General features: G+C 37.1%; 1 protein-coding gene across 1 annotated transcript in view; it reads right to left on the bottom strand.

The window, feature by feature from the left end:
* Positions 1–13,799, bottom strand: part of wu:fb13g09 (ATP-binding cassette sub-family C member 5) — a 141,423-nt gene that overhangs the window by 101,541 nt on the left and 26,083 nt on the right. Inside the window, exon 3 of the mRNA XM_028815935.2 lies at positions 4,502–4,657. Within this exon, the coding sequence (XP_028671768.1) occupies positions 4,502–4,657 (156 nt within the window). The remainder of the gene's footprint in view (positions 1–4,501; positions 4,658–13,799) is intronic.

Raw genomic sequence — 13,799 nt, 5'->3', positions numbered from 1 at the left:
TTTTGTTTTTAGTTGACTAGATTATTGTAATGCACTCCTAACGTGTCTACCTAAGAAAAATGCATTTAGTCCAGAATGCAGCAGCAAGAATCCTTGCTAGATAAAGAAAACCTGAGCCCATCTCACCAGTTTTAGTGTAGTTACACTGGTTACTTGTGTCTTTTAGAATTGACTTTAAAATAACACTAATGGTATATAAAGCTGTAAATAATCTTGCCCCCATCCTATACTTTGGAGTGTGTGTGTCCCTAAATTACAAGTCTTAACCTTAGATCTTCTAATAGCAGTCTGGTTATTAGTTCAAGAGCCAAACATAATACAAGTGGTGCGGTAACCTTCTGCTGTTTTGCACCAAAAATCTGGAATACTTTACCAATAGAGATACGTCACGGTAACACTGTAGATCATTTTAAAAACTCCTAAAAAACACACTTTGTAAATTTTGCCTTCTTGTAACTACAGTTTAATGCTGTGCTTAATAAACAAGATATTCTTAGAATTATCATACTCTTCAATGAATCTGCAATCTTTTATAATCTTTACTTTTCTCTGTTTTCTTTTCTGTGGTGACATTCTGTGCCTGTGCAGCCATTTGTGATATCTGAATGAGAGCAGATACTCCACATTGCTACAATACTCTGTGACCTTCTTACTGGCCCTGTCAAGGTTTGTAATAAACCGGTGGGACGAGAAGGGGTGCTATCACTAACATCGCCATCTTTCTCTACGTGCAGCACTGAGGAACCACCCAGTCAAGGCACCTCACTCTGTCCCTTTCCAGTTCACCACCCATAAGAGCCCTGGATTCATGGAAGGTGGCATCATTTGCTGTATGGATGAAACAGTAGCTAGAGCTCCTATTAAAGTGACCAACAAAGTTTCTGTTTCAATTTTTGGGCCAAAAACCTGGGCATTTCACACCAAGACAAGAATTACTTTTGTTTATTTTTCTCCTAATATTAAACGGGACAACATGGTTGCCACCCCAAATTTTGATCCAGCCATTTGTCATTCCTGCACCCAGCCACAAACAACTGCATTGAATCCTCTATGACGAACTAAATTTACTGCTACTGAAGTATATGGCCACTGGGGGCTGGGGGTGGGTAGTCTTTTGGCCTGGATCCCCTACTGATTTTGTTTTTTCTAAAACTTAATGTTTTTTTTCTTTTTCTGTCCATAGTGGACAGTTAATCACCATCATTAAGAGACCTAAAAAATGCTATATTTAAGGACTCTTTCTTAATTTTATATCTATCTAATGCATGTGTGCATTACTTTTGTTTACTATCTATTTTTAATGTTTTTCTTTCCATGTAACTACTTCTTTGACATCTTGTAAAGCACTTTGTACAACATCCTTTGAATGAAAATGTGCTATAGAAATAAATGTCATGGTTGTTAATTAATATAAATTGGAAAAAGTAAGGATAGACCCCTAAGGGACTGCACTGATGGCACAGTTAGATATCAATTATTTTCTCACACTGAATTATTTGTGGCTTACTCATACATGTAACAGTCATTCTTTTTACCTGTGTTATTAATAATTAGAGCTGTTTTTGTAGGTATTAGTCTAAAGACAAATGCTCTTGTAGTATGTCAATGCAATTGTGGCCTAGCAGAGAAGCAGTGGACTGGTAAACCAGAAGACTTGCTGGTTTAGTCTAAACCACTGACTCCCTGTGAGAATCCGGGCAACTTATTCACAGTTGAAAGTGTGTGCTAAAATTATGAAAAAAACGACAGCAATAATATTGTAAGTTTTTATTTGTGAAGCAGCTTGTATGGTTTTCTAAATTAAAAAGCACTTTAATACAAAATAAAGTGTAACTATACATATGGAAGAGTGTCAGTTGATGGACACTTAACAGTATGTCTAAAATACACTTTTCTACTGATGGCTTTTCTTTTATTATACAGTCATACATTTCACATATTTACTCCCCCGAGTGGAATTGAAAAGTCGCATAGTGTGGGAGAGGAACGATCTCCTCAGTCTGTCAGTGGAGCAGGACAGTGACAGCAGTCTATCACTGAAGCTGCTCCTCTGTCTGGAGATGATACTGTTTAGTGGATGCAGTGGATTAAGACTTGCCTCTTAGCAGGTCGTTTGGTTTTGAGGACAACTTGTGAGTATTCCCACACTCCACAGGTAAAAATAAATTCACACCAAATTTTGTAATCCAAATGTAAGGGTAACTGCCCACCCTTCCTATGGGTGGCAGGGCTGGAACAGATACAAAATGATCAAATAATGTCTATAATTGTAGGTAGACCTGACATACTGTATTTCACTGACTGACCAGCTGTTAACATTTCTTCTTAAAATAATTGAGGACATTTCCTTTTTTTAAAACTTTATTTTACTTATAATTATGAGAGTTTCCATTTTAGAGTCAAATACGGTTCAAATATTCTTCTTGGTCATTTGAAGACAAGCCACATAAACATGGAGAAATAATTTGTCTCTAGGACCCAAATACTGTAATAGTAAAACCAGAAAGGCAAAACATTTCCTCAATTGTACAGAATTAAATATCAAGCATGCTTCATGATGACTTTTCATTGTTGAACATTTTCCATCTATCTGTCCTTTTGAGTATTCCAGACCAAACTGTCATGAAGACTGGATTAAACACTTAACTGGTTTACAGGCTGTCATAGGACAAAACTCCATATACACAGCAAACACACTGCATTTAATTTCCATTCTGACTTCAGTAGTAAACACAATTCTAAATATGCAGTAGAACTGTAGTCCACTTGTTTGCATCCAGCTGGATTAAGTGAATCAGAGGTAGGGACAGAACAAGCAACCTTGTACTTTAAAGTTCAGTGCCTTAGCCAATAGGTCATATTATGTGCCCACTGGGAAAAAAATAAAACAAGGAGAGCATACATGCCTTAGACAGAATGCTTTTCGGGGTCTGAATTAAGGAGACAAGGTGCTATGAGGCAGCAGAAAGGTCATTGATATATTCTGTTACTCCAGTTCTCAATGATGGTGCACGGATCAAGGAATTCAAGATTTCTTTCTCACAAATGAACACACACACACACACTGTGGCTTGCACTTTACTGTATATGCATTATGTTCAGATTCATTCCTAAAAGTGTTTTCAGTGCACAGTATACTTCATTGTGAGCACAACTGTTTTCTCCATTAGTTTTTTATTCTGTCTTCCCCAGCAAAACACGCAAGAACCTCTGAGGTCAGCGTTTTGCAGACATGACAAAGCAAGCTTTGTTTTAGGGTTGTCAGCTGAAATTAATAAACTTGTGATATAATTCAGTCAATTAGAATATTCATGACTTAAGAAAGCAGCTGCTTACCATCAAAGTGCAGTCTAAACATGAATAGTACTTTGGTTCAAATAGTATTTGCTCTTGAAGAGGTTCACATTAACTGAGAATTTACCGTACTACCTATCAGGATTAAATATAAAACAAGTCTCCAGCATGTTAGCAATTTAGTCAGGAGAACATTGCACAGATTTACTTGTGATAACAATACAATACAAATAATTTGCATATGTCCACCTTTGACCACAATGTCTGACATCAAAGAGTTTTTACCATTTGCATTATATTATTCATTTCACATGTTTAAGGGTAAACTCTTCTGATCATATCTCTGTCCCACAAAATAAAGTACAGAAATCATGGTTACCTCAATGCTATTGGATGATCAGATGTGGGCTGAAGTGTGTGTTTGTCCACTGTGTGTGTATGTGAGTGTGTTGTTTTATTTATTTTGCTTTCCAAGTTTGTCTTCATCAGATAACATTTAGTAATGCATCATCAGTAACAGAAGTTACTGACAAAAGTCTGGACACAAAAAAAGAAAACAATAGACTGACATGTTTCTTGAGAAAGCTGTTTCATTTTGGCCATTTTTATTCCCAGAAATGCACTTTAGGAATGCCAGTACCTTGCAAGCTAAATGAACAGAATAACGGGAATCAGCAGTGCTAATCCATTTACAAAGGTTTCTCTAATAACCAATTAGCATGTAAATATGACAAATTAAGAATCAGTTAAGGGAGATGACCATTAGGACACTGAAGGAATGGTTGCTGAAAATGGGGCTTTGTAGTGTTTGTCACAAAACAATAGTAGAAACACCTGTAATGTCTTTGTGTTTTTCTAAACTCAATTTAATGGTATCTTGATTTAAAAAAGGTAGCAATTTTTATCAAAAACATGAAAAGTGTGTCCAGACTTTTGTCTAGTACTGTATATTATTACAGCAGATTTCCACTAATTTAAGATTTATAGCTCTGTTTTCCCTGTTGTGACTTTATTTTGCATTGTGGGAGAACTGAAAATATAAACAGAGAGTTCTCAATTGATAAGTATAGTTGTGCAAAAATGGCGATATGTGTCTTTTTACGTAATTGGCTGTAATATGTTCCAAAAGGTTAACCAATTTTCCACAGAAAGCAATACCTTTAATAAACATTTAGCACAAAATAATTAAATACCACAAATATCTTACCTCTGACAGTTAATCTTTGTGGTGTCGTGGCAGGATAGACCCCAGATATCACACATCTCTAATGAGCCTTTCCTATAGGCTTTCCAGGCCAAGGAAGACAACCAGTTCAAAGTCATGAAGGAGAAGAGTCCTGCATTGTCTACTGGGTGCTGATGTCTAGTAAAAAGATTATTTAGAGGAAATTGTTAATAGTTAACACAGAATACATTTTACATTCACCAGAATTGTATAATACATTAAAAGGTTTAAGGATGCACTGTAAAAATCATCTTTGATTTGAGATTTAAATGAACTGACTTCATTTATGACTTTACTTCCAGATATTTTCTGCATAAAGTTTAGATGCTAACATTTCAACTTCCTGAAACAGTCAACCTATTCCACTTGTCTTTAAAATCAATTATTAATTCTTCCATAGCATTGCTTTGATTTCTTTCGTGCATAAAGGACTAACATGAATCATTAATTTATTTGTTCAACTATGTCTAACATACATAACTCGATTCAGAGTCCAGCAGCGCTGAATTTGAGTTTGTCAGTGCCAAATGCAAAGCAGGAATGTGCGCATGGGAGGCAGGTAAAGGCGCTGGGTGGGCTGCTTGACTGAAAAACACCCACAATGAAACTCTTAGTCACAGCACATGCATTTTGGAATACTAATAAATCTGATTGGAAACCTTTGAACTGTGCCATTAGGCTACAACAGGTCACCTATAAACTTCATGAACATATATACCCATAAGTATAATTTTTACTTGAAATGCAATTTCCCTATATATATTTCTCTGTAAGAATAATGAATTTGAACAATCACCAAGAATTTATCACAATAGCTATGCTGAACATGACACAAAATATAACACAGTTAATGATCTGCTTAAATTGGCACCCAATTTATGTTCATTCAAATGAAAAATGGGCATTGCAAATAAAGATATTTCCCCCCCTAAAAATACAGCAAAGAATTACAAGAATGCTAATTTGAAAGTGAGCCAATTAGCATAAAAGTCAGATGAAATTTAAATAAATCTTATTGGTGCACTCGAAAACAGAAATATATATATATATATGTGTATATATATATACATATATATATATTGTGGAGGATTGCCGGCTTCCCAGTCCGGCCCTCACCCCCAGGCCGCTAGGATGAGCCCTCCGGACAGCATATTCGTGCCTCGAGTTCCAGCAGGGCCTCATGGACTTTGTAGTGTTGTGACACAGCCCTGCTGGATACCTTGGGGGCCGCCAGGAGTCGCTGTAGGAGGGCTAGTGGGCTCTTGTATGCCCTATAACCCGGGACTGCGTCAGCATCACGTGTCCGGAAGAAACGACGTGCTCCCGGGATGAAGAAGAGGACTGTTTGCCCTGACCCGGAAGGAAATGGACTTGTGGGTTGTGCTTGGAACCACTTCCGGGTCAGGGGCTATAAAAGGATTGTGGGAAGCCCAGAACACTGAGCTGAGCTGGGAGGTAGGGTGGCGAAGTGTCTGGGCGAGGAGGATTGGTTTATAGAGAATAGTTTATTGAGTATATGAGTAGTGTGGTGTGTGTAGTGCTTTGTGCACAGTATAATAAAATAAATAATAGTTATTATACTTTCACCTGGTCTGAAGAGTGGTACCTGAGGGTTCGAGAGGTGGATAAACGCCTTAACTTCTACAATCTATATATATATATATATATATATATATATATATATATATATATATATATATATATATATATATATATATATATACAGTATATATTAAGATCACGTTAAGATCACGGATGACACTTAAAAGACCCGCGAGATGAAAGAGAATGGCCATGGAGAGTCTTGCGGGGACCTTAAACATGAGACTTTGTACCAAGAGATTGACCCAGGACCGTCTCGCAATGACACTGAACATGAGATTCTTGCAAGACACACATTCAGTCGTCTAAAGGATTTGAGCACACACAGATCCGGGGTTTCAGCGCATATAAAGCGTATAAGGACAATACATTATAAATGAAATGTCGATGACTAAGTGAAGAAGAAAGCAGTGTGTAGAAAAGAGACTCAAAAGCGTTGGAGAGAAAAAAGAGTAAAAAAGAAAAAGAATAATCTAGGTGCAAATTCATAAAATAAGTAAAGTAATTATCAGTCCGGAACAAGTAGAATTGAAAAAAAGCACGTCCAATCGGGCTCAGAACTAAAAGACAGAGAGTAAAAGACAAAGTAGAACTTCATAAAGACGCTATACACATGCAGAGCAGGTTAGAGATTATGAAAGCAGTGGAATTTGAAAGGCTCTACACATGTAGAGAAAGTTAAAGAATATGAAAGTAGGAAAATTAGAAAGTATAAAAAAAAAGAAAGTAAAGATCGCAGTAGCGCAAACAAATGGAAATTATTACTCGAAAAAGGGAAAATAATCACCACGGACCAGGGGCCTCATGTATAAACGGTGCACACGCACAGAAATGTTGCGTACGAACCTTTCCACGCTCAAATCGCGATGTATAAAACCTAAACTTGGCATAAAGCCACGCACATTTCCACGGTAACTCATACCTTGGCGTACGCAATTTCTCCGCTCGGTTTTGCAGACTGGCGGCACCCAGCGTCAAAGCAGTTCTACTGTTCCTGTGTGATCACCCTTTCTTTCTTAGATCCACATTCCTGACGATGCTTTATAAATACACTGAAACTAACTGTAGTGTAATGCATCTGATTGTAATTAACCTGCAGCAATATAATGGTCCAGGAAATAGCCATAGTATTCCAAATACCATAACTGCTTTAGCGTAACTCTCACTGCATCTTCTTCTTCTTTCAGCTGCTCCCGTTAGGTGTTGCCACAGCAGATCATCTTTTTCCATATTACTCTCACTGCACCACTCAGAGTATTTATATCACTGTATCTGAGTGGGGACTCACAGCAGCAGCTGATCGGAAAAAGAATCATCGGTACACAGCATGAAGCAGACGCTGCCTGAGCCAAGGCAAAACGCTTCAGAGACTTCCCTGTACGGACTTCGCGGTTTAGAAAAAGTTTCATCCCAAGAACTATAAACACACTCAATCAGTCCATCAAGTGCTCCTTGTAGAACTGTTTGTACTTATAAGTACAATTACCTCACTGTAAACTTGCACTACAGTTATAATATTGCACAATCTGCGCCACTTTATGAAGCATGTATTTACATATGATGATATCATTTTTAAGATGAAATGCAGCAAAATATGTTGATTATATTATACAGATAAAACTTTAACTTCATTTAAATAATATGTATTGTTAATAATTAAACCTGTGAGGACACGGTGCCGCAGTGCTAGCTAGTTCAGGGATTGTTCCTGCATTGCGTTGTATTCTTGCTGGTGCTGACGCGACACTGGAAGGATAGACGGATATAATAATTAAACATGTACTACGAAGATATTTCAATGTTCCTTAAAAGTTTTGAAGAATCTGCGTTTTAAGCTTACAGATTGCTTCACGTCTATATAGCTGATTGTGTGGCGATTGGGTATTTGGAGAAAGAAAAGTAAGGACAGGAATTGGAGGTTAGTACATTTGAAAGAGACAGTACTGCTGTGATAAATTATTTCATCAAAGGTCACGTATGGCGCCGCAAGCCTCTTGCGTGAGACATGAACAAGCACTGCGCCATCGTGTTCCCATGTTTAATAACATGCTTTCATTCCTATCATCATGAAAAAGATATCACGTATACATCTCAGTATTTTAATTATTCAGAGAGCTTTAATATCACGAATGTAATGGATTATGTGTCCTGTCAGAGAAAGAGAAAGCCCGTTTAAGAAGCAGGTAGTGATTCACACACATAGAGCACATAGAAGATCAAATACAGAACAAAGCATTTAATGTGCTACTTTAGTTACAATGGGATTTGAGAAACTAGTAAATTAAACGATTTTAAGATGAAGTTTATGATGTTCTACTTTAATGGCAAAATAAACTACGTGATTAAAGTGGAAATTTTGAGATTAAAGTTGACATTTCGTGCTTTTGTCCCACTGTGTGATTATTTTTTTTGTCTGTAACCTAATAAGCTTTCATATGACACTCAGATGGTGGGCTACGACTCGCCTTTTCACGGCGACTTTGATATGTGATTTCTTTTTTATTTCGGGCACTGTGCAACTTTGTGAACTTGAGCCTTCGAGTTTCTCCGACACTCTGTCACTCGATCAACTTTCTTTTGTTGATTATACCACTGTTTAAACCAACAAATAGTACTTTTTCCTTTGCCTCCACTTGGTATTCGCTGAAATTCTTATATTCCCCCCTGTGCTTTTCCCATTGTCTTTTCACAGAAGGCTATTTATATTGATTTGCATATTCAAAGAGGCATAATTCTGGGAGGAGTTGGGGCTTGGACAGAAGGCGCGTGCACGTGCGTTACTTTTCACGCTGATCAGGATTTATGTAGTGGAAGAACGTGAAAGTTTGCGTGCGCACAGATTCCAGCATCTGGATTTTTCTGTGCGTACGCACAATCCCGCTTTTGTGCTTACGCCATGTTATAGTGTGAGTTCTACGCACGGCGTTATACATGAGGCCCCAGGTGTCATTGAAAAAAAGCAGGACAAAGCAAGGTCAGAAATAAAAGACAAAGTAGAAAACAAAGTAAAACGTCATAAAGAGGTTAAAAAACAAAGGGGACAAAACACACGCAGAGCAGGTTAGAGATAATGAAAACTGGAATTCAAAAGACTTAAAAAAAAAAAAAGTAGGCGCAATACACATGCTGAGCAAGATACAGAATATGAAAGCAGAAAAAAATGACTGTCAAAACAAAGACAGTAAATATCGCATTAACGCAAAAAAGAGAAATTATTACTCTGAGAAATAACAAAAAGGCGAATAGAGATCGAAATGCAAAGAATTATTATTATTATTATTATTATTATATATGGACACAGGTGATATGTCAGAAGTATGTAAATATTGTAAGGCTTTGAAGTTTAAGTCAGAGAATTTCAAAAATGGGGTTTACCTCACATGCATTTATTGATTACTTTGCAAAAAAAATTATTAACTGCTGATGATGTAGATCACTCTGTCTGTGCTGAAATTCCAAACAGAGAACCCTGTTCTCTGACCTAATTTAAAAGATTCAGTATGTTGGTACTCCAAAGATTCCAAATATTGTTTTTACAAAAGTTCAGAAATAAAAGTGAAATTAATGAAATACAAACAATTCAAAGAAAAAAAAATCTTAAAAATGTGTATCCGGAAAACCAAACACGGGGGTTGGCAAACGAAGCGAGCAGGGGACAAAGCCCCCTAGTATAAAAATATATATATATATATTGTCACACACGCATGATTAGGAGACAACTAAAGGGCCTGAATAGATGTAATTCCATGCCGGACCAGGGGGTGGTGAAGTGCACTGATTCTCTCTCTCAATTCCTTGCAGACTATTCTCAGGAAATCCCACCAGGTTCTGGTGCAACCAATTACGTCACTTCCTGTTCCAGTCCTGATCACATCACATCCTTTGCAAGCATTTAAAAGCCGCCATCTTAAAACAGTAGTCAGTTCTGTTTTGGACTCAGTCGTGTGAACATGTCTGTTCTTTTTAAAAGATTTTGCAGCTGGGAAATAATATATGGGTGGCTGCCCTAAACCTTCCCAATGTCTCTTGGTCATTTTTATTACAATATATATATATATATATATATATATATATATATATATATATATATATATAGTCTCACATGTGCGTATGGGAGGCAGGTAAAGGCCTTGAATAAGAGTAATTCCGTGCCAGACCAGGGGATGGCGGAGTGCACTAACTCTTTCTCTCACTTCTCTACAGACCAGTTACAGGTAATTCCGCCTGGCCCCAATGATGTCACTTCCGGTCCCAGCCTCTATGACACCACTTCCTGTTCCAGCCCCAATGATGATGTCACCTCCACAACTCTCCTTTAAAGCCACCATCTTTCTGCCAGAGAATCAGTTTTGACTCAAACCTGTACACACTGTACATCCTTTAAACTAATTTTGCAGCCAAGAAATAATACGTGGGTGGCTGCCCCCAACCTTTTTCATGTCTCCAGTCTATTCTTGTGACAATATACACACATATATATATATATATATATATATATCTATATTATATATAGTTTGTGGCTGGCAGGGAGCACACCAGACGCCCAACCTGATACAGACAGACACCAGGCACAATTTTGGCACAACACATGTTTATTTACAGTGGGAACAGTTCTCAAACCATTCCCATTCACCAAGCTGTTATTATAATGTGCATTGCTGTGGCAAACATATTACACCTCAAAAGTGATGAATAAGTTGCATAGACTGTATTTTCCCCCTTATAACAGGGCTCATGCTGCGTATTTAAATTGAAGAACTGTTTTTGGCTATTTGTCAGTCTATATCAACTATCTCTTGTCTCTTCTCAAAGATCTGGCCTGACTGGTTAAGAATATCTCAGCCAAGTTTCACTCAATCATGCCCGCTGTGCTAGAAATTATTAACCAAGCAGCAAGGTGTCTCATCTTGTTTTCATGTGGTGTGGGTGTACAAACATAAAACATAACATGTTTTTGCCAACATAAAAAAGCAATCTGCAGCAGTGTCCAGTTCTCCTAATGTAATCAGAGGTATTTACTGCACTGATATTGCAATAAGTGCACCTAATAAGAATGAGAGTTAACCGTGACCAGTGACATTCCATTAACATACAAGACATCTGTATGCCAAGGTAAGACTGACAAATGTCATGGCTCAGTGGCTTGGGTGATTCATTAGTTTTGTAGCAAAGTAGCTTTGACAGATGTAATGGTACTGTAAATGGTGGCTGAATTATTAGTAAAGTAACTGTCTGAACCCTCAGTGTTTCATAAGCCCTGTACAATTCATTGTTAACAGCAATCATGTCATTACATGTGCCAGGCAAAAGCATCTAGAGGTGCTATAATGCTGCGCATGTTGTGATGTGCGTCCAGATATTCTTGAACGCAGAATATGATTTTTGCAAAGATTTATAAATGAGACGTCAAGTTACTAACTTGTTCATGTTCCCCAATTCAATATTTTTTTTATTTCACAAAATCTGGATGACTTCATTGCAAAGTATATATCTGCATACATGATAATACTGACTTTATAGACCTAAACTCTGTATGTATATGTGTACTGTATGTATATATATATATATATATATATATATATATATATATATATATATATATATATATATATATAGTGAAGCCCAGGGGGTGTACCAGCTGCCCTACACACACAGAAATACACACACAAATACTGACCAGCACAAACATTTTATTCCAAGTGAAGCAGCAATTTCTCTTCGCTCCGTACTACACAGCACAGTACAATAAAGCACAACAAACACAGTCTTTTCTTCTCTCTCTTTCTCAGCTGCCTCTACTCCTCTCCCAGTAAGTTTCATCCACCTCCTCCCGACTCTGGCTCCCCGAATGGAGTGAGGTGCCTCCTTTTATTCAAGTCCTGGGTGTGTTCCAGGTGGCTCATCAAGATTACCTGGAATCACTCCCAGGTGTGGTAGAAGTGCACTATAGGGCTCTGCTGCTCCCCCTGGTGGCCCTCACAGAACCCAGCAGGGCTGTACCAAACTCCAGCTTCCAGCGTGACCTGTGGGAATCTATGGTGCCACAGCCAGCCAGAAGCGCTGCCCACTAGCATCCCGGTGGTTGGTATTGCCTCACCAATGCCCTCTCCCCCGGTTCTTCTATTCTGTGTGCATCCTGGCCAAGTAATGGTCATAGCTACCCGTCATTAACTATATACTGTATATATTTTTTTTAGAAATTAGATAGGTATTTTCCCGTGACCTTGAAATGGATAATGCAGATGGAGTACACCAAGATAAAGGTAAGTGTGAAACAACATGTGGCTGCTGCAATAACTTTTATCCACTCCTTTGTTGTGTAAATCAAACAACATTTATTTTATCAATCCACACACACACCTACAATACTTCTGAGTTCCCATTAACCCTTGCAACCCAGCACCCTTTCTTAAAGAATCAATACCCCATTAAAACTGAATCATTACCTACCCATATTCTTAATACATAAACTAATCTTGATCTATAAAATAAATGTAACATATCTTCAAATTAACAGAATGAAAAAAATGTTAATACAAAACACAATTACCAAGAATATATTAAAATACTTAGCTGTTCAAGTGTCATTTATATATTCAAAGATATACTCTGTCATTAATAAAGAGGTTCAGGGCAGATAGCTGTAAAATATTTGCAAACACCTGTAGTACAACCAGACGACAGCATCAGTACACTGTAATGTCAAGCTGTGGTGCCGCCATGTTTACAGTGGATTAATGGCAAACTTCCTTTGAAAACTTCTTCCATTACAAGTGTGATATTAAACAACTCGGTGAGGTAAATTTGAATGGTATAACTAAAGCAGGAAAGTATATAAGAAAGAAAGAAAGAAAGAAAGAAAGAAAGAAAGAAAGAAAGAAAGAAAGAAAGAAAGAAAGAAAGAAAGAAAGAAAGAAAGAAAGAAAGAAAGAAAGAAAGAAAGAAAGAAAGAAAGAGGGTTAGAAGGTTTCAAAAACATTGACCTTGAATACAATCTAATGTTAATACATACTATTTGAGCAAGTTGTTTGCTTAAGTCCCCACTAGTATCGAAAAGATCAGTATATTTATTGTTCTTGAGATGGTGATATAAAGAACATACTACTTATTCTTAACAGTTCAGTTCATAATAATGCTTTTTGAACGTTGTCTGTCAGTAATAAAGTGGTATATTGTTTTGCCAGCAAATTTGTATTTGGCAAATGCTGAAACATCTTTAGACAACACTTTAATTTAATGCTATTAATTTTTTAAGAAATCAATTAGAATAAATTGAGCTAAATGAAAATGCTGAACAGGGTTACATCATTGCTGAATCTGTTCTTCAATTTATTGATCCCATGCCAAGTTTACATGGTGCTATGCCAGTCCTGAATACGGTGCCCTTCAGCGTAGCCACACTTGCTCATTCAAGTCCAATTTAAACTAACCATCCAACAGAATGTACATGTCTTAGAGAGGCTGGGAGGGGTAAGGAAAACTTTCTAAAATGACCTGCTTGTTTCTTTTGTTTTGTGAAACTTTACACTAACACTGTGTGTATTATTGAAAGGAGCAAATTGATGTGAAAAGGAGACATTGAGATAAATCAAATGTAAACCAGAAAATATAATTTTATGAAATCTTGAATGTGGCTCTCCAACAATTTAATGCTTATTAAAAAAAGCTTAAGTTTCTA

The sequence above is a fragment of the Erpetoichthys calabaricus genome, chromosome 12 (assembly GCF_900747795.2).
Source record: "Erpetoichthys calabaricus chromosome 12, fErpCal1.3, whole genome shotgun sequence".
NCBI classification, from domain to species: Eukaryota; Metazoa; Chordata; class Cladistia; order Polypteriformes; family Polypteridae; genus Erpetoichthys; species Erpetoichthys calabaricus.
This window is presented reverse-complemented; position numbering and strand designations above follow the sequence as displayed.